This window comes from Engystomops pustulosus, chromosome 6, assembly GCF_040894005.1.
Source record: "Engystomops pustulosus chromosome 6, aEngPut4.maternal, whole genome shotgun sequence".
Taxonomy (NCBI): domain Eukaryota; kingdom Metazoa; phylum Chordata; class Amphibia; order Anura; family Leptodactylidae; genus Engystomops; species Engystomops pustulosus.
In genome coordinates this window covers 62,126,347-62,147,176 of record NC_092416.1, presented here as the reverse complement: position 1 = coordinate 62,147,176, position 20,830 = coordinate 62,126,347, and the positions used below count along the sequence as shown (strand labels likewise).

Below are 20,830 nucleotides of genomic sequence, written 5' to 3'. Positions count from 1 at the left end.
ATGAACAAGTATGAGATGCACATTTAGACTAGACAGTGTTGAACTTTAGCTTTAAGATAGTATTTACCATAAGACACTTTCACAAACATTTTCACATTTTTGGACTGTCTAACTTTAAGACACTACCTATGTGTGCTTAAAGGGGTATTCAAGGAATATGAACGTCTGATACAAACACCCTAGATGCTGTAAATAAATGAATATAACAAAACTGAATGTCATTAGTCACAAAATGGAGCTTAAATAGTTTGATTTTATGATTTACAAAATTTTATGGCTTCTCTAAAGTATGCAGGGTTATCACCAATATGGCCAACACTGGAAACTACAAGTCCCATGATCCTTTAGTTCTCAGTAACACCACCTCCATCACTGGGAGCAGAGCATAAGAGGATCTAATAGACTTTCTTGCTTTGTTACCATGGAAATAATGTGTGTAACTGGCCATACTGGATGCATTGCAACCAACCGACTACAGCCAAACTTAGTGGTGATCACATGACCTGCCCAGGCAGGTGCAGGACATGTGATGTGGACATGTGACCAGCGGCCATCTTCCGTTCTGTGTCTGTCCGCGCAGAGGAAATCAACAGACTGATTAAAGGGCCAGTAGCATTTTAACTCTTCACTACAGTCTATGTCACCAGCATTATCTGCTAAGGGGAACAACATTTTAAATAAAAACTAATTACACATTAGCTTATATTTTACTGACTCATTTGTACATGAATTATGCTGATTCCTGGAATACCCCTTTAAGGGTACAGTACAACATATTTGAGTGTATTACCAGTACAGCCCTTTCCGTCAGCATTCAGTCTGTATCCAGGATTACAGTTACATTGGAATGATCCAGGAAGATTTTCACACACTTGTTGACATCCTCCATTGTTCAATAAACATTCATTTACATCTATATGAAAAATAAGATGGATTAGTAGTAGGATATGACATTTCCAATAAACCCTGACTGTGTGTGGCTATGAAAGCAAATCATGAGACTGTTAAAGGAGCCCTGGAAAGCAAATGGTTCTAAAATGTCCCTATTTCCTAATAATTATGTTGTATAATTTATTTGAAAGGTTGATCTATAAGGTTTAAAATGTGCTTCCTACAGTAAGTGCAATTTGGACTTTTGCTATTGGATCGCTCAATTAAAGTTCAGACCAACTGTAATAACAAAAGGTTTTCAAAATAAAAGACTTTAATAATAAATAATAATAATAATAATACTTTAGGCCATTTACCATCACATCCACAGCCATCAACGTTAAGTCGGTAACCAGAGTAACACACACACTCATAACCCCCGACATAATTGGAGCAATCTTGTTGACAGCAGGATGCACCATTGGTGCATTCATCGGCATCTGTATAGATGAAATAGATATATGTATAGATGATATAGAAAATCATGAGCAGGTCTGTATCAAGGTACATGTAAACAGCTGCCTATGATACACTTCACATTTATTCATAAACACAAAAAGTGTATCCATGTTCTCAGTTCTTTAGCATTATTATGGTTTTCTTGCTCTTTAAGACAATCAAAGGCTTCTTCTTGGCAAGTGCATTTTTATTGCTGACAAGGCAACAAGAGCATTTATATGCAAAGACCCCATACTCTAGTGGACATGTGCCATCAACATGAGGCGGATGTACCCTGTTGAAATACACTACTCAGAAAAAGTTGAAAATATTTAGCTTTTGGCTGAAATTTATAGAAAATATAAAATGTTCACACTGCAGTTATATTCTAACAGTAAAGTAGAAGCATGCTCCTACAATTTATTGAAACAAAAGCCAACAATAGTAATGAGTATACCCCACAAAAATATCATGTGGCCTTGAGCCTTGAGTCTCATGATGTTCACAAGTAGGCATCCATCCAGGTCATTGAGGGTCTAGGATAAAGAGCTATGAACCTCTAAAAAACGATTCAGCTGATTCCATAAATTTCAGGTCTGGAGAAAGTAGATGCTCCAGGCTCCTAATGATGTGACCATGATAAGTTACCGCATAGTCATCCATGAAGATGAAAGTTGACTTGTGTTGCTCATACTTGGTGTTATTCAAGTAGTATAGGCTTGTCTCTAGCATTCATAAAGTGTAGAGCAGTTTTGTTTGACTAGACACACCTGACGATTCTGGAATGCCAGCACCACCAAAGGCTTGTCTGGTGAGAACAGTGGCTGATGCATAGCGTTATTCTTTACATCTAAAACATAGTTGGCACCCATCATTTTTGACTTTCATTAGTAAGCAGCACTGAGGCCCTCCCTGGTCCCACCTCCAGTTTGGATGCTCCCTGACCAATGCTAGATGATGATGTCTGTGCCCTTGTAGGTCATCTAGCACGCATACCACAGATGTAAACAGTTCTAAATGGTCTGACATGACACTTGGGTGCAGTCATCAGTGTGGTAAGTGGCCAAAAGATGTCCACTTTTATGACTTTCTAAGGCTCTTCCAGTCTCTCTGTATCTGTGTTGGAACCTGCTTGACCCTGAGAACATCCTGTCTGAAGCTTCGCAATGATGAGGTACCGTTCATCGAAATAGATCAGCATGGGGATGATAAGGAAGACTTTTTGTATACCAATTTTAATAAACCATGTAATGTATTGTGTGATTCGTGGATCAAACGTAAGTACATTTTCATGTTAAGCAAAAGCTGACTATCAAGTTCACCTATAAAGGTTACAGGGCAATTAAGGTTCTCATGAAATTTCACCCACAAGCCAAATATCCCTAACTTTTTGTGAGTAGTTTAACATCATCACAGTCCTCAGTTTTTGTGCTTTTGTTAAAGTCCCTGCCAGTACTTAAATAACGCTTACAAGCCTGGGCTCCAGGATGGCACACCATAACAAATTATCAGATATATGTAAATAATTTATATATTATTATGCTGAAAACAATTACAGCAAATTGTCAACAGTTACAGCTTATTTCAGGTTTTACATATTTACAGGCAGCAGAGATCTTGAAATGATGAGGAATTGAAACACAAAGAATATTATAAACTATTATAATGTAATTAGCATGGGATCAAGCAGCTAGATCTCTTCATCTCAGGGGCTCATGGGGCTTGCTGTTCTGCAGTGGATGCTTAGAGGCACATGACCTCCCGTTGGACAATCTTGGTTAAACAATTTAATTTAGCTTGTGGCGATATCTGTATTTGTCCGGCTTGTGCGTGACTGGAGTATGAAGTGTTTGATCCTGGATGTAACAAAACATAAGCCATCTCCATAAAGTGTAGCATCTGCGGACTATCAACTATCAAGATAAATAGCCACAGCACTTGTGCTAATCTGCAGCTTGGCATACTGTGGTTTGCTGTATAATTGCCATAATACTTCACAAACTTGTGGTCTTTAACCTGTGAGCTCTAATGTGGCAAACTACAACTCCCAGGTTACCTGAATAGCCACAGGCTGTCAGTGCATGATAATAAATGTAGTTTCCAATAACTGAAGAAAGCCATAGGTTGCTAGGAGCTTTGGAAGTCCATATCACGTGACTCACAAGTCACAGGAATGGGCCAGGTAGGAGTATGCCTCTGGCAGCATTACCTACAGATCACATGGGCACAGTCATAGCACTTTACTTCTATCAGTTTGGTAGTAGGAGTGCATGAAAACGCCATCTTACCCACACATGTCTTTCCATCAGCGTCCAAATCTAGCCCCTGGGGACAGATGCACATAGGGTCTGTGGTGCCGTGACGACATTCATGAGAGCAGCCGCCATTGTTAATCTCACAAGTGTTTATGATCTCCATTTCTATCCCTAAAACAAGAAAAGAATCCACAATTAGAAAATAGTGAATTGTATTATTTGCTGTGTCTCAAAGTGTACTGATTACCCTTTCAAAACAAACAGAAGTATGCCTATGTCATGCTTATGGCATTTTTTATGTTCTAAAGCTACTTGTCAAACTTTACTGTCTTTGCTATAATCAATTACATACTGGAGGTGAAAGAGGGACAAAAGAGGTGGTGCACAAATTATTTTGTCCTACGCGCTGCCTTAGAATTCCCCTCTTACTCATACCTGGTATGAGTAAGGACTAAGATGTCATGGTCCGAAACGCGTCACCACTAGCTTTGTCCTCGTGTTCCTGTGTTGTGTCCTTATGTCTGTTTTCCTGCAGGTATTTTTTAAGAAGATGAATTAAACACTCTACTTTTTAACAGCTTGTTCCCCTCTTTTCTACCTTCGTGCTGGAATCCTGCTTTTCGTTGTCTTTCTCCATGATTCAAGCTTAATTGCTGTCCGGATATCGGACCAAACCTTGGACTCCGTGCACACTGTCGTTCCTGCAAAACGCTGGACCCACTTTCGGTGAGCTGTTTTTTCTAGTTTTCTTGTTTTTCAAATTGTATGCAGCTCCCCCTCTTACTGTGATCACAACTTGCTTTCGTACTGTGCCCCCTCCCCAGGTTGTGAGACAGAGCCAAAAATCTGTGACTTTTCCACTTGATGTGGGGCAGTTGGGAGGTATGCAAATCCAATTAGATCTGAACAAGTAAATCTTAAGGCTAACTATGAGCATCATAATGTCCTGCATCACAATAACTATAAATATTGTGAAAACTTTTTCATTTTTATGTGACTGTATTGCAGATGAGTGAAACTGGCCTAACCTGGACTTTATTTCAAAATTCTTCCAGTTGCCTGGCAACAGACAACACTTTGACTCCATCCTGTTATAAGAGAGATTTGACGTGTCAGCTGATCTCTTAAACCCTTTCCACATTTATACTTTGCAAGGACATGTGCTTCCCATCTTATTCAAAGACAGAACACAAGCCTACACATAAAAAGGATGGCCATTTTTATAAACACCATTTTAAATACCGTAAATACGCGAGTATAAGCCGACCCGAGGCCCATATAAGCCGAGGCCCCTAATTTTACCACAAAAACCTTGTAAAACCTATATTTTTTTTTACTCGAGTATAAGCCGATTTCGGGTTTTCAGCAGATTTTTTTGTGCTGAGAAACTAGGCTTATACTCCAGTATATATGGCACTTTGGATCTGTGAAAAATACACAGCACATTGCTGGTATCCATGTGGTGTCCATGATATTAATGGACCCATAAGTTTCAATATTCATGATCTTATCATGGCAATGGCAGGCGGACAGTTTTACAAAACATAAAGATGTATAAACTAAGGCTTGGCAGTACTCGTGGACATTGCATGATCTCTGGTAAAAAGGCACATAGGTTTAGATGTGCACGAACAAGAAAACATCACATTCATCAAAATCCTTAAAGTACTCCTAAAGCAATGAACTTACAAATTTACACTACTTTATATTTGCAGTCTAAATGTGCAACATTATTAATCAAAAGTTGACTTTCCCTTTTAATCTATATTTACTTCTGAAAGTGAAGCTGCAATCCAACCAAATATTTAGTAATTGTTTTTTTTCACTGGCAAATATTTCACAGCCAAAACAGCAGATTTTCCGCAGATGTTAGGAACGTCCCCCCCCATGGAACACTTACTGTAGCACTGTTTCCCATCAGCTCCTAACTCATATCCAGGACTGCAACCGCAGTGGAACGAACCTCGAGTGTTGAGACAGCTGTGCGCGCACATGGCCAGGCCGGTCACGCATTCATTAATGTCTGTAAGGAGAAGCAGGGGATATTGGAGGAAGATTATTAAACTTGAAAACCAGGGGATGAAGCACACGAAACATTCAGCCAAGAAGAAGAGTAATTGCTTCTTGCGACATTTTAACAGGTTTATTAATACTTTTTAGTCACTGCAGCTCCTCATAGTATAAAGCTGAGCTGTATGCAGCGTACTTAAAGGACTACACACCATGGAGCCCGGTCAGAGGTGCTAAGTGTCCCTGTCTATGCACAGTCCTCACCTTTTCAACTGGCAATAAGAACCTCCTCTAAAACCTACTCAATAACTGTATGAGACCTTCATATTGGTGGAGTTTCCTGTCACATGACCCATTCTTTAGGATTGTTTCAAAATATTTCGTACAATACTAACAAATTAAAGACAGTTGGCTAATAAACAGGCCACCCTCCTCCTATTAAATATTTTGGTGGCAAACAAGTTTCATGGAGAGGGTATAAAGGGGCAATGGCTATGACTTTTCTGTACTCAGTCAGTACTAATGTGGCGGGGAAGGGTTCCTTCTTTTTTCTTCCAAAATTTTATTGGTAGAGTCTGATACACACACAAGACGGAAGAAGAGCTCAGATGTGAAATGGCCGTAGCTGTTGTTATGTGATGTCCTGCATGTCCATCCCTCCCTTTTATTGTACCAGCATGCTTATATGTTTTGAAGTTTGAAAGCTTTTTCTACATATTGTGAACAGAACACAAACATGGTCGAGGATCCTGTAGTCCACCCCCCTACCCATACATATCAGAGGCTTCCAGTTACCACGGTTTTCATATATGTTACTAAGCAGTGAGCACTCTGTCACCTACTTGTTTTATTGGTACAGTCTTGAAATAGCACTAAAGGGGAAGTCAGATGTCAGATGAGTCCTTTACACTGACATTGCTGTTTCCTTATTGCTCAAAAACTAACAATAGAAATACCACAGCAATTATAATAATCTGCATTAAGACCGCATTGATTCAGCGATGTGCACCTTCACATGTCTTTCCATCAGCTGCCAGTCGGTACCCAGGGTGGCATGAGCATTTTCCCCGTCCTCCATCATTGGTACATTGGTGCATACAGCCTCCATTCCTGGTTGAACACGGGTTGCTCACTGTGAAGACACATTGAACCAATTACAGAAAAATTTTCCAAATATCCTTCCACTACTGGAGTCTGTGCTGTCTGTTGTGCAGAGTAGGGGAAAGAGAATGAATGTTTGTAGTAATTAGAAGTAACAGGAGATAACGAAGGAAATGTGCAATTAATAAAAAGCGGAACCATAAAAAATGACCAGAGGTTCAGATGATCAAGTAATTTCCAAAGTAAACAGTTCAAATAGATCTACCTGGTTCATTTCAAATAAACTAACTTGGGGCACATTTACTAAGAATAGTGCAGTGTGAACTATTTGCAGTTTGCCTGTGTATAGTGCAGGGTGCACCAGATTCATGATTTCTGGCACCCATTCTTCATGAATCTGGCGTCCCCTGTACTGCTCCGACAGAGTTCACCAACTTTTTTTGGTGCACCTTTAACATGGGGCGTGCAACAAAATTCTGGTGCACTTTGCAAGATAAATCTGGCGCACGGTCCACCTCCGGAACACCTCCTAATTTGTGTCACATAATGCATATTGTGGCTGCGCTAGTTGTGGTGCAGGCACTTCTGAAATACCTGTGCAAGCAGTTTGGACCTAAAAGAATGTGCAAAGTCAGACAGAAAATTGGAGCCCAGCCCTTAGAAAATGTGCCTCATTTTGTAAACAAATGGAGCAGTAGCATCAAGAGTGGAGAGAACCAGGGTACTATCAGAAAATATATGATCCATGGAGCCACCTAAGCATATATGTGCCAAAACTCTCTGATCTAGGCTGCCAAATTAGTAATTTAAATCAGCTTTCCATTGGTCATGATCCATAATCACGCAGTTAAAGGGGTTGTCCACTTTTAGGAAATAATTGATTTTGTTGTAATGAAAAAATAAATAATTCTCCAATATACTTTTGGTATTAATTCCTCGCTGCTTCATTGTCTACTTCATGTGGATACAAACTGCTCCATGGTCATGTGATGTCACAGAGGTGCACGGCCCGTATTAACACACAACTCTGATTACTCTCAGTGATACTAATGAGCCTTGCACCTGTGTGACATCACATGAACATGGACCGGTTTGTATTCAACCGGTTTAAGCAATGAAGCTTCCTGTTGAATAACAGCAAGCAGAGATTCTGAAAAACAATAAAGAATTGATACAGAAGGTATGCTTGGAAATTGTAGAATGTTTCATTACATTATTTTTTTTCTGAAAATGGACAACTTCTTTAAGTGCCAGCATAAACACTAACACCTATAATCAGCAGTGGGTCTACATCTTGTCTAATATGGTACCTGCCTGTGCCAATTATAATAAGATATCTAATCGCAAATCATTAAAGTCACTTACATTCGCAGTGTTTGCCATCTTCCTTTAGCTGGTAGTTTTGTCGGCAGCGGCACTGATAATGTGCTACAGTGATCTGGACGCAGTCATGTTCACATCCACCATTTCCCAGGGAGCAGGAGTACAGCGCTATGATCGGGGGAGACAACGGAAACTTTTAAAAAATTACAGAGATTAAAACTTAGTTCAGTGTATAGTTTGCAAAAGGTTCCCCAAATAGATCTCCTACTATGAGGCATGACTAGGTTCATAACCCAGGACCAGGAAACTTAGGGGTCCCATAAGGTTTGCTTGTTCTGTATGTGGGGCCCAAAAGAAATTTTTTTAGGAATAGTCACACTCAGTAAGAGGATCCTTTAGCCCTGCACAATAATATCACTTTGTAGTTACACACAGTGAAATGGTAAGGCAATCTGCAATATGTGTACTTGTCAGCGCGATGATCCTGAAACAGGATTTTATCTCCTTCACCGGTGAAAATGCTTCAATTTGAAGAAAATCACTGTATAAAAATATGTAAATTAGGCTCGGGCGCTCCTGTGAGCACCATCAAAGCGGCTCGGTGCTTTGTCAGCTTATAATTATTCACACCTATTGCTGGGGCTTATTCCATCCTCCACCCTGACATCATCTAGTCTTGGGCAAGGGAATAGGAGGGGGGAAGAGACAATAAGCCCCAGCAATAGGGGTGAATAAGTATAAACCAACAAAGCACCTAGCAGCTTGGATGGTGCTCACAGGAGTACCCAAGCCTTATTGACAGATTTTTATATAACGATTTTCTTTAAATTGCAGCATTTTCAGCAATAGTGAAGACAAGATCCAGTTTCAGAATCCTTACACTGACAAGTGAGTGTGCTTGCTTTGAAACACACAAAATATAAATGGTTGATGACACCATAGGGTATGTCTTTATACTTTCTTTTAAAGAAGTTTGGAAATCCTGTAGGTTTAAGAATACAGTAGATTTATTTTTTGTTCGATAAATTCCTGGTGGATGATCAATATTATTTTATAACTGGATGGTGGATTATTGTAATTTTGCAGCATATATTTGTGCTAATCTGGAATGACCAATTTTACGGTGCTATAACGGTGTAGGGCTAGCAGACACAAATGGGGATACTTTAATGGAAATCACATATTATGAATGGCACATGATAGCTGGGGATCCTGGGAGCCAAGTTACATATCTGCCTGATACCTTAAAAATGAATGGGATTTCCCTCATTTGTGGCCCCGTAGCCTCTAAAAAAAATTACAACATTTGACCATGAAGGGTTCAGTGATGATGCTAAATCATTCCTGTGCCAAAATAAATAGATACCGGTGTTTCACTATATTCTATATTCACTTTGTACATAAGAAATTATTGTGGTTCCTGCAGAGCGTTGCACCAGTTTGGATGGTAAAATTGTTACATTTACATGTTCATTTAGTTGATGATAACAAATCTATAACTAGTCTAGGAGCAGAATTCTGTACTGATAAGACCAGCAGGATTAGGAATTTTTATAAGACATCTCTCTGAATAGCTACTTCTGGAAAGGCCTTAAAGGAAACCTACCATTTGATTTGATGCATTATGAAGCAAACATACCTTGAGAATGCTGTAGCTACACTGATGCAGGATCATAACTTGGTTAATCCCTGAGCTGAGTGGTTTTGCTACAAACAATTATACCATTCAGGACCTTGGGAAAGCTGGGACAGAGTGGGTTACACATTATGGCTGCTAAGTAAAGCATGATTAGTCAAGCACTAATCAACCTGAGTTAGAACACTCATACACAGCAGTTGGTGGATGGTGCAGCAATTGATTATTCTGTCTGGCAGGAAGAAAACTGCAGGATATGATGATGCAATCAGAGAGAAACTCTTTGCTATGAGAAGCGGGAAAGCAAGCAGCAGAGCAGATATAGAAGCCACAGAGTTTCATTATCATAATGTTATATCTGTTTAATCAGCAAAACCACTTAACACAGGGATTAACCAAGATATGATCCTGCATCAGTGTAGCTACAGCATTCTCAAGGTATGTTTGCTTCATAATGCATCAAATCAAATGGTAGATTTCCTTTAAGGAACATGTTGCCTTCTCTTATTACTAAAGGGTTTTTCCAGCATATTGATAATAATAATAATTCCTTTATTTATATAGCGCACACAGATTACCCAGCCCTGCACAGAGCTTGCCAAATCGATGGCCTATGCATAGGATAATCAATATCTGTTTGGTGGAGATCTGATACACAGGACTCCTACAGTCTGATGACTCCATTAAGAACACAATAATAACAGATCAGTAAGTCCAGCTCTATTCTCTGTGTAGTGGTTGACAGCAAGACCTGCCGCTGAGCTCCTATTTGAAGGCAGCTTATTACTGGGGGTCCTAAGGGTGATGTCAGACGTGGCGCTTTGTCTGTGATTGCAAACGTTTCTGCGATTGCAAAACGGTGTTTTGCGTTAATTTAATGCAAAACACCGGCGGCTCGTTCCCGATGGGCGCGGCTTTGTCTGCGTTTGCGTTTGCAAGCGCAGACAAAGCGCCACGTCTGACATCACCCTTAGTGTTAGATAAAAGTAGAAAGAATCCAGAACAACTAACCTCAAAAAGAATAAAACTCCAGGGGCATGGTACACCCCGCTGTCAAGAGCAGCTAAGTCCAGAATGTATGCGTGATCCAGGCCAGGAGTAGTTTCTGATTCTTTATTTCAGCATATAGCAAGACATCCAAAGACTACATGCACAAAGCCAATGTGTTTCAGACATATTTTAGCCCTCAATTATGACTAACTAGTTATTAAGGACTATTAAGGTTTGTTATGATTAAAGACTGAAATATGGCTGAAATGCGTTGACCTTGTGCATGTAGCCTTTGGATGTATTGCTCCATGCTGAAATAAAGAATCAGAAACTAGTCGTGATCTGGATCACATATACTTCTTTCTATCCTAAGTGTTAAACCTGCAGTAACTGGATCCCTTGAAGAATACTCAGCTGTGGCCACTGGACCAGGTTGTAGATCGTACCGATATACCGTCAGAATCTTTTAATTCATGGCTCCATCATGTGTCTTTAGCTTACCAATACCCAATGGTTGACGTGTTAGGCTAGGTTCATACACAGCAAAAGGATTATATGATGGAGTCACTTTAACAATGAACGCTGGTTTTGGAACTTTGATGTAGATTCCTCACTCACAATACAAATGCCATATGACAACATGGGCTCTCGTTGGCACTTCCTATAGTCCTGACTCTGATTTACACTCTGCATCCTAGAAAAGTTGACTGTAGCATTCCTAGACTTATCTAAGTAGTTGCTCCTGATCTACCACAAAATGTTCGACATCAGGCAGCAGTCTGCATACTGTCCACAGCAATCATCTTCCGTACCGTAGAATGACATATTGCAATCCAGTCCAAATCTCTTTTGGTGCTACGCCACAAACTGACTGTTATAATGTATTATTATTAAACAACGACATTCCACTCTAGAACAGCTAATAGGAAGCAGAAGCTGATTTTGGGCAAATCATTCTGAACTAAATATACTCCTGCTGGCCGAGTGCCACCCCCAGCCCCTTCACCCAGTAATACCTCTTCTGTCTTGGGACTGACACAATGTTAATGTTAGCAAATCCTAGTTGTAAACTGGAGTCATTCACAGTACTATGGTTTATTTTATTGTAGTAAAAAGTGGCTATAAGTTGACGCATTTGGGGTATGCTTTCTAAACAATCAGGACTTTCATTGGGTCAGTGACCAGCAGCGAGGTTTAGTGTAGAACATAACTGCTGGGGTCCAACGACAACCACCATATTTAGCAAGGGAAGACACAGGGGAAGGGGGAGTGTAAAAATAATGTAAGGAAAACACTAAAGTTAAACAGCATGCATTGGAGCCAGGGGTGTAACTGGGAGAGGCAGGGCCCCATAGCAGAGATCTGTATGGGACCCTTCTACTTCCTCAGAAAATATACATATTTGTATAGTCACACATATGCACACACATTTATGCACTGATATATACATTTATACACTTAAATAGATCTGTCCCCATGGCCCCCTAACACTAAGGGCCCCATAGCGGCTCCTATGGCTGCTAGCACTGTCGTTGCCCCCTGAGTGGGACAAAGGTCTCACAACCACAGTCCTTAAGGTGTCTATAGACCCTAATTGACAGCACCAATTATGCATTTCATTGTAAGTTGATTATAATCTAATGTAGATATTATCATTTTATTTGTAATTATGTAATTAAAAATATGTAATTATATTTTATGACAATGGGATGTGTATGGAGAACACATCTGAATGATAGGTGTAACCCACATTCTATGTTGGACTAGTATTTCCTGGGTCCACCCGATAAAAGATTCTTAGGGTCCACTCTTCATCATCTTCTAAGAAAAATACTACACTGGACGACTTTGCTTGTCCTCTGGGATCCAGGAGTGAGTTATTGTGCAGGATCCTTCGTTACGACCCTGCACACATCATACAAAATTCTAACAATAATCATACTTAACAATAATCATACCTAACAATAAACATACCTAACAATAATCAAACGACTGCTTTGCTATTGCCAAATTGTGATGTAGGAGTACTAAAACTATTGGATAATTGAGTGTCACCTGTTATTGTTCACCCCCAATATCCAACTATAGGTGCAACTGGTGCCTTACCTGGTGCTTTAGACTACAGTGAGATGTGACTCTAAATGGAGGAAATAACCAGGGTGGTGGCTATTTAGTACTATTCCTCATCCACATGCTGCACCATTAGAGAAATGCATGATGCAAGATTGTTTGGACCAGCCATATGAAAGTAAGTAATCTGCCAGCTGATGGCATCGGCTTAAATCCCAAATGCAAGACGTTCCCTGGTCTACGATCATGATAGGTTTCGCGGGTTTGTTCTTAAGTTGAATGTGTATGTAATTTCGGAACAGATATATTATATGAGTGTAACTTCAGCCAATATTTTTTGGGCTGTCATAGGAAGAATTATCCATTTAACTTCATTGTAGAGACCTGACCTTGATAACTCTTACAGATGAAAGTTTACTGAGCTTTAGCCCCAGGCTGAAATTGTCAGCATCCGGAGATCTTCTCCAGGGGACCTTCTGTAACTACCAGTCCTCTGTAAGTGGGATGTTGGGGGGCTGCTTGTAAAACCAAATCCTACAATGAGTTTAGGTAAATTGTTCTTATAGTTACCCCAAACCCCGATTCTCTGGTGTATGGATTCAATGTAATTTCTTTAACTAATGTGACATTGTGCAGATTACATCCTTACAGTGAATGGAACCAATTCTCTACAAGCTGCAGCTGTTTTCTCAGTAAATCATTTGTTTGGGTCGGATTTTCTTTGGGTTGTTGCTCATTTCTGTAGGGAATAGACAGACATGCGTGTATGATCTGCTTGTAGATGGAGTTGCCAGAAGTGTAAAAAACACATGATCCATGCCTGCCAAAATGTATTTAAAGAACAACTCCGACAGGAAGACATGTTCCCTGCTGGATGCTTCAAGAGTAGATATCTAGTTTACTGTCATTCACTAGAACAGTGTTTCCAAATCAGTTTTACACAGAACAAGGGGTACTTCTCATATTCTGATCAGATTGTGAGCAAAATCATTTCCACTGGCTCAAAGACATATCATGGTATGGAGGATTATAGAAATGGTAGAATGGTGTTTCCACTAGAACCCCCTGTTACCAGGGCCCTTCCGTCTTGAAGTTTCACAGGCTGTTACACTGTCTCCTCTCCCTTCTACTACCTTAGCACTTACTCCTCCCTCTGCCTGTTGTAATATCATGGCAGCAGAGGAAGTTTTAGCACACAGAGAGGGGGGATGCTCCTGCACAGTGTAAAAGCATGTGAAGCTACATGGAGGGGCTCTGGTAATGCCCCCAGAGCCTTTCTGGCTCATTAACGTAATTTTAAAAGTTGACTTAGAAGTACGGTGGCCATGAATAACAAATATAAGATTACCACAGTCACAGTGGCTAGATCTATGAAATAGTGTTCCTGTTTTAGCATGATGGATTTTGATGGTAGATTTCATTTAATTACTGTAAGTGATTGTGAGAAGTGAAGCAGCAGATTTCAGAATTACAAGATCTATATATGGAATTATAGCTCCTTTATGGACTAAAGAAAATTATTTTTTTTCTAGCCTGCCACCATTAACCTTTGAAAATCCTAAATAGAGGAGTCAATTATGAAAGCCAACTTAGCGTTCACCCCAACTTTGCAATGGATAAAAAGAAAGTATTATAGTCCTGTCCGATCAACATAGAAACTGGCATTGCTGGGATGGAAAACACAATGGGGCAAATTTACTAAGGGCTTTGCACCAGTATTCTGTTGGACTTTCAGAATACATTCTTTTTAGCGAAAACTGCTTGCAGTGTCGGCACTACAATTGTTGCAGCTGCACAAGGCATCATGCGGCACAAATTAGGGGGCGTTCCGGTGCTCAGTAGAACGTCCCATGTTAAAGGTGCACCAAAAAAAGTGGAGCACAGGATTCATGAAGAACGGGCACCAGAAATCCTGAATCTGGCGCCCTCTGCACGCTACACAGGCATACTGCATTTAGCGCAGTTTGCACTGTTGTTAGTAAATGTGCCCCAATATTTACTACAATACATATAGACCAGTAGAGGGCTCCATTCAGCAAGGTTTGGAACATTGTGGTCAGGGCTGAGCCAAGCAGATCCCAATGTTTATTGGCGTCTTTACATTGTACATTTCTTGCTAATGATAAAAACTCGAAGACTAAATAAAGAAATTGCATACATCAGTAGACGCCTAAACAGAGACACATATCACAGCTTTTGTCCTCATATCTTATTTGGTTGCAAAATTCCCTCCCTGAACCTGTCTGGGACATTCATCACTTCATCATAGTTAACCAGTCTTATAAATGAGGTGGGAGGCAGCGATGGAGCAGTGCGCCTCTTAACTCTATTGGGTTTTCGAATATCATCAGCCAATCATTTTGTCCTCCCTGTAGATACTATAAGCTACACCCAAAGCTGTTCTGCAGCTGCCCACTCAATTCTCTTAATTGAAAACACCATGCTTTACTGCTGACCAGATTATTTTGACAAGACAGGATGATAATCTAATACAAATCTGGGTATGACCTGACCTCCCACCCTTGCACCCAAACGCGGAGGCATCGCAGGTACGAGACTGGGATTGGTCCCGCAGGGAGAGTGGGGTCCATGGCTCTCACCTGGGCAGAGCAGGGAGTAATATGCCTATGCACAGCACCACACTGCTCCCAGTGCCAGCAGCACAATGACGTCACTATGGCGCCAGAGATGGTACTACAGGACCAGAACAGAAGACAGCGGCCAATGGAGAGATCAGAGGAGGAATTATGAATGGGGGCATAATGAGAGGGGAAATTATGAATGGGGGCATAATGAGAGGGGAAAATATGAATGGGGGCATAATGAGAGGGGAAATTATGCATGGGGGCATAATGATTAGGCATTAGATAATGGGTAGAAAAGTATATTAGTGTGGCATCCATTCCATGTCCCAGACAGAGCCCCCCCCCCCCCCATAGCCTTCATCATCTGTCATAAGGGTAACTGTGTTATTGCAACCCTGCTGTTTAAAAAAAGGAAGATTCCTATTTACTGACAGCAAGCAGAGATCGTGAAAATAGTTAACAATTGAAATATAAGATATTGGAAATTTTGGAAAAATATAAAAAAGTTGGAACATTACTCAGCAAGACCAAAACACATATTTCTTTCTGCTTAACTGGAAAGTCATTTACAGCTTAGTATAGATTAAGTTATCGTTCCTATTGTGGTTTATGATGGCAGAGAACACCACCGATGTTTAAATAGGGTGATAAAGACTGACATTTTAGGGAATTCAAATTCACGTCTGCATAAAATACATGCAGGCAGTAGTTTTATCTGTGTCTGAGAAATCTGAGTGATAACTGTATATATGGGCAGCTTGTACAGTGATACTTTTTATATATTGATCCTCCCATTTCTGTAGATGCAGATGTTGGTGGAGGGCAGCTTGTAAGCTAGGACTGGAGGGACTGGCTGGGCTGCAACCTAAAGCATGTGACACAGTAGCCCTATTTCCTAGTGTCATGTCATGGGCCAGCAGAGTGAAAGAATAAGAGAAAGCTTATAAAATAACTCACACTTTGTTTTTATTGTGAAGAACTCCAAACAGCAGTAATGGGATAAGAGGCTGGTAACATAATCCTTGGGAGACACAGCAGGTCTATCAGTGGCTGGGTGTGGTAGTGACATCTTCAGGATAGGGCCATTGGTCTCTCTGTGGCAGGTATCAATGTCCTTTACAGTAGAGGAGCTGGATGAGCTCTGCTACATGGGCAACTAGATTTGGTCAAAGTTAATGGGTGCCAGGGATGGACACTAAGCAGGACCTCCTGCCTGTCTGCTGACATGTGGTGAGGGAAAGACTCAGGGATCATCCTCTGAGGAAAACTTGAGAGAAAGACATCCAACCTGTCTGGTAGGTGGCGAGAGAAATACTAAGACTCAGAATTACAGATAGGGATTAACTTATATAGCAAATATAACTTCTTCTGCAGACATATCTTCAGTATGAGGTAATATAACCATTACAGAGCATAAGATAGCACACATGTATTTATAGAGAACTGTACTAAATTCGCCAACTTGGTGCAAAATGGCAATGCAGTTTAACTAGGGAGATGAACATGTTATTAAATACCAGGTTGAGAATGGGTCAATACGAAGACACCTGAGTTCATGGGACCAGTGGGATGGCCTGCCCCATCTGCGTTCACTTGCATTAACGCCAAGTTATTTAGTAATGGCCCAACCCCAGGACTTTCCACTAGTTGTTGGCTGAAGAGATTAATGGGTTGTATCACAAAAGATACTTCTCTGCCAAGCTGTTGTACCCCAAGTGATCACAAGAACAGAGGATCAATGTACCCCTTAACAGTGACCTGCCGTCCATTCTCTTCTATGGGATTTCTGGGAAACAAGCACCCCGGATATTCCATAGAAAGACTTTAGGGGACTTTTGAACCACAATGTTGTTACTACGGGGGTTCCCAGCAGTTGGATCACACAGTAATGATAAACTTACATATAGATATAGATACTATACATCTCTATATCTATTATTATATCTATTATTTATCTATTATATATATTATATCTATTATTATGTCTATTAGTGCAAAATAAATAATTTATTGGTAAGATATTCTTGCTTCATCAAACTGTAGTAACTGTAATAAGAGATTAAGTGCACTTGTATTCTATAGCCAGCACATCTCCAGGCATCAAATGCACAGGTGTGGATAGACCCTAATAACACCTATATCCAAAAGATAAATTCCTGTAATCAGGGAAAATGGACAGATACAAATCTGCAATTAACGGCGATGTTTACTGCCAGCTTGCGGGATGGCTCCAGCGATATCAGCGATAATTGACAATAATCCTGTGCAGCTATTAATGCCAAAGAGGAATGTCAGCATCTCTTGCCCCCATGTCCCAAAAACAATGAAAAACCTAAAGATGAAATAAACCACCAAGAAAAAATACATGACTTCTCCTAATGGACCTAGAAAAAAACAAAAGAATGTGAGAGTGCACAATGGTCAAAAACGTTCACATCATCCCCAAATCCTGGAAGGAGTTCAGTAAGACAGATGCCATTGACAAGGAAAGACACACTAAAGGAATGACATCTGTCAGTGCGGTGTCTGCCAAGCCTGGCCTCAGCAGATTGCCGCACACTTGGAGGCTGAAGGGACTCATTTCATAATGACAGCAACAAAGCAACACTGAGAAAATTTAATGTGATGATTTTATGAGCGTGCCTGCCAGCACAATTAGGAGGATCATGTAGCTATTTTTGCACGCCTGGCTGACTGATTGCTTACTGTGCTGTCTGGTACGCTGCTCTTGTAGTAGATTCAGCACTAGGGTGCGCTAGAGTCCCATAAGGGGGCAATTCCAGATGTGCAAACACCCTTGTGCCTCCATTCTTCCCTTTGTGAAATTTAAAGGGTGCTTAAATTATTTTAAGCTGTAAAGAAAAAGTCATTTTATAAGTTGTAGTATAGTACTTAAACTGCATGAGTCTGCTGCCCTTCTTCTATGCTGCCCTTCTTTAGGGTCCTGAAAACGGTATGGTGGGTAATTATCGGAGTAGTTCTGTTGCTATTCAATTCATTTGTTAGGTAACTGGGATTTTCTAGGACTGTCAAACAAGAGTAGTGAGAAACATGTACATTTATCACTTTTTCTTTACAATTACTTTTTGGGGACCTTAGAGGGTATTTATCATTAGGTTTGAGTTAAATATTAATGCTGCTGGGTAGATGCATGATTACAGATATATGACTATTTGGAGCTGTGCCTAGGGCGCGCTCGCGCTGGCTTTTTGTCTCTTTAAGGGCCAGCATGCCGCTGATTGGTGGTGGCCATTCCTTAATTTAATAAATAGCCGGCCCCTTCCTACATACCCCGCCGGATCTTTGTGCCTCATGCGTCTGAGAAAGCTTTGTTCCTGATGCCCTGTGCTCGTGTTGTGAATTCCCGTTATGACCCTGGTTCCGTCCCTGAATACGCTCCTTTGCTGCCTACCCTGACCTTCTGCTTTGCCTGGTGAAAGGCTCTGGTGAAAACTGGGTGCCACTTAGACTCCGCTCCCAGGTATCAACTTACATCATTGTCCACGGTGGTACAGCAGGTCCACTAACACTGAGTCCTGTCACTTTATATTTACGTGGCATAACCAAAGCCTCTTCCGGGCTCTCGGGCTATTACATGTCCTCTGAAGCACTTTTGACCCATCTCCCTGCTCCATCGCCACTCCACCCTCTCACTGGCTGCAGGAAATCTTGTGACAGCAGTGATAAAAAGCTCTGTGCTAACACAAGATTTACTATTACCATCTGTACTGTTGAGTTATACAATTTTCTCCAAAGTTTAGTTACTCTTTACAAAAGAGGTTTTACATTTTTCCATGACTGCTTTGCTACTAATGCCCCATTGTTGTAATATGGGCCATGTTGTGATGGGACAAGGCTGACAGTAACAGCAGAGCAGTCATTGGTCCAGCCATTGTATAAAACAATATCTTGCATTAAACAATTTTTTTTGGTCAGGCGGAGGCAGTCACTATGTCAATTGGTATGCTTAGCGTATAGGTGTGAAGTATATTCTCCGGAGCGTATACAAAAAACGAAATGTGAACCCAGTCTTTTCTTGACATGAGAGGAGAATGCTGCCCTGCTCACTGTCGCCCGCTGCTGAGCAATTCACTGTGTATGAGCTGCCAAGACGAGAAGGAACATGACAACTGCACATTTCTGACATTTCCGATTTCTGAAGTGAAATATTTCAAAGGATTCCTTCAGTGACTTTTGTCTTGCCTATTAAGGACCTCCTTAGGACCTCCCAGGGTGACTTTCCAAGTCACAAAGGGAATATATTTTCTTTAGAATGTATAGGGATTGCAAACAAACCAAAAAGAATATATTAGTATGGGATTATTGACCATCAAGCTCATGAATGTACTGAATACACCAAGATATACAGTAAACTGGGAAGGCACTTGAGTATTTTTGCAGGGTAAAACTTGTCTGTATTCCAAATAGTATGGGAAAATGAGCCCAGCTTGGTGCCAAAGGGATGAAATGAGATTAAAAGCAAGAATGTAACAGTGTATAGTGATTACTTACTAATGCATGACCTGCTATCTGCATGGAGACGGAAGCCTGCTTTGCACTCGCAGTGATATGACCCCGGGGTGTTGACACAACGCTGCTGGCATCCTCCATTATGGACTTGGCATTCGTCGACATCTAAAAAGAGAAGCAGAATGGTCTGGTGATAACTGCAAATACTGGGCTGAAACTAATACACAAACCCAATTAGCATCTCTCTGCATTATTGTCCAAAAATAAAAGAAAACCATAAAAGAGGTAAAAATTATTGAGCTGAATAGCGGGATGTGCCGGCCAAAATGAATAGATTTGTTTTCGGGTAATGATCTTCCAAAATAAAGGGCTCTATAGGGCTACAAAAAGGGAAATGATTTTTAATATAGCATTAAACTGAAATATCATCTCCGGCAAATAGGATATTGTCACCTCCCTTTGTTTGCCGTTTATTTAAGGGGTAACACTAGCTTCAAAGAAAAAACCTTTTTTCCAGGTTAGGATTAACATCTTGCCTCCAAAAATTTTAACCACCAGGGTTTCTGCACTGTAAAGATGTTAGGGGTTTTTAAGGACCTGTATCATTACTTGTCACTGCCTCTAGTGGGATAATAGAATTTTGCATGGGGATTTTATTTTTAACAAAGCAGATGGAATGGGAAATAGATGAACCCTAATATCTGCCTATAATTGAATTTGTAATGTACTTTTAGAGGATTGAAAACCCCAAAGCAGTTACGTTCCATGCCAAATCCTGATTCCCTATGATACAACATTTCTCAAGTTTAATTCAAAAAGGATCAAAAAGGATTTAAAAGCTAAATCTATCCGTAGGTAATGATGAAGCACTACAAAGCTATAAATACCGCAGTTACAACACTTTTCCTTATTCTTTTTCTTAACCTCAGTCTATAGACAAACAGTCTATTGAGTTTGTTATTGAGTCTATACCCTCATTGAACGGGGCAGAATTGTAGCTGAGCTCTATGCAAAACCACATG

At 40.5% G+C, this 20,830-nt stretch overlaps 1 protein-coding gene and 1 long non-coding RNA gene across 3 annotated transcripts in view; one reads left to right on the top strand and one right to left on the bottom strand.

Annotated features, from left to right (window-relative positions):
• MEGF6 (multiple EGF like domains 6) overlaps positions 1-20,830 on the bottom strand; it is a 262,844-nt gene that overhangs the window by 33,271 nt on the left and 208,743 nt on the right. For both annotated transcript variants that reach the window (XM_072156315.1, XM_072156316.1), the window contains 7 exons: positions 19,851-19,973; positions 8,100-8,225; positions 6,643-6,765; positions 5,524-5,646; positions 3,657-3,794; positions 1,248-1,370; positions 791-913 (listed from right to left, as the gene is read on the bottom strand). In XM_072156315.1, coding sequence (XP_072012416.1) covers positions 791-913; positions 1,248-1,370; positions 3,657-3,794; positions 5,524-5,646; positions 6,643-6,765; positions 8,100-8,225; positions 19,851-19,973 — 879 coding nt within the window. The remainder of the gene's footprint in view (positions 1-790; positions 914-1,247; positions 1,371-3,656; positions 3,795-5,523; positions 5,647-6,642; positions 6,766-8,099; positions 8,226-19,850; positions 19,974-20,830) is intronic.
• LOC140135174 (uncharacterized) overlaps positions 4,203-20,830 on the top strand; it is a 62,406-nt gene continuing 45,778 nt past the window's right edge. The window contains exon 1 of the long non-coding RNA XR_011856481.1: positions 4,203-4,349. This is a non-coding gene — a long non-coding RNA (uncharacterized lncRNA). The remainder of the gene's footprint in view (positions 4,350-20,830) is intronic.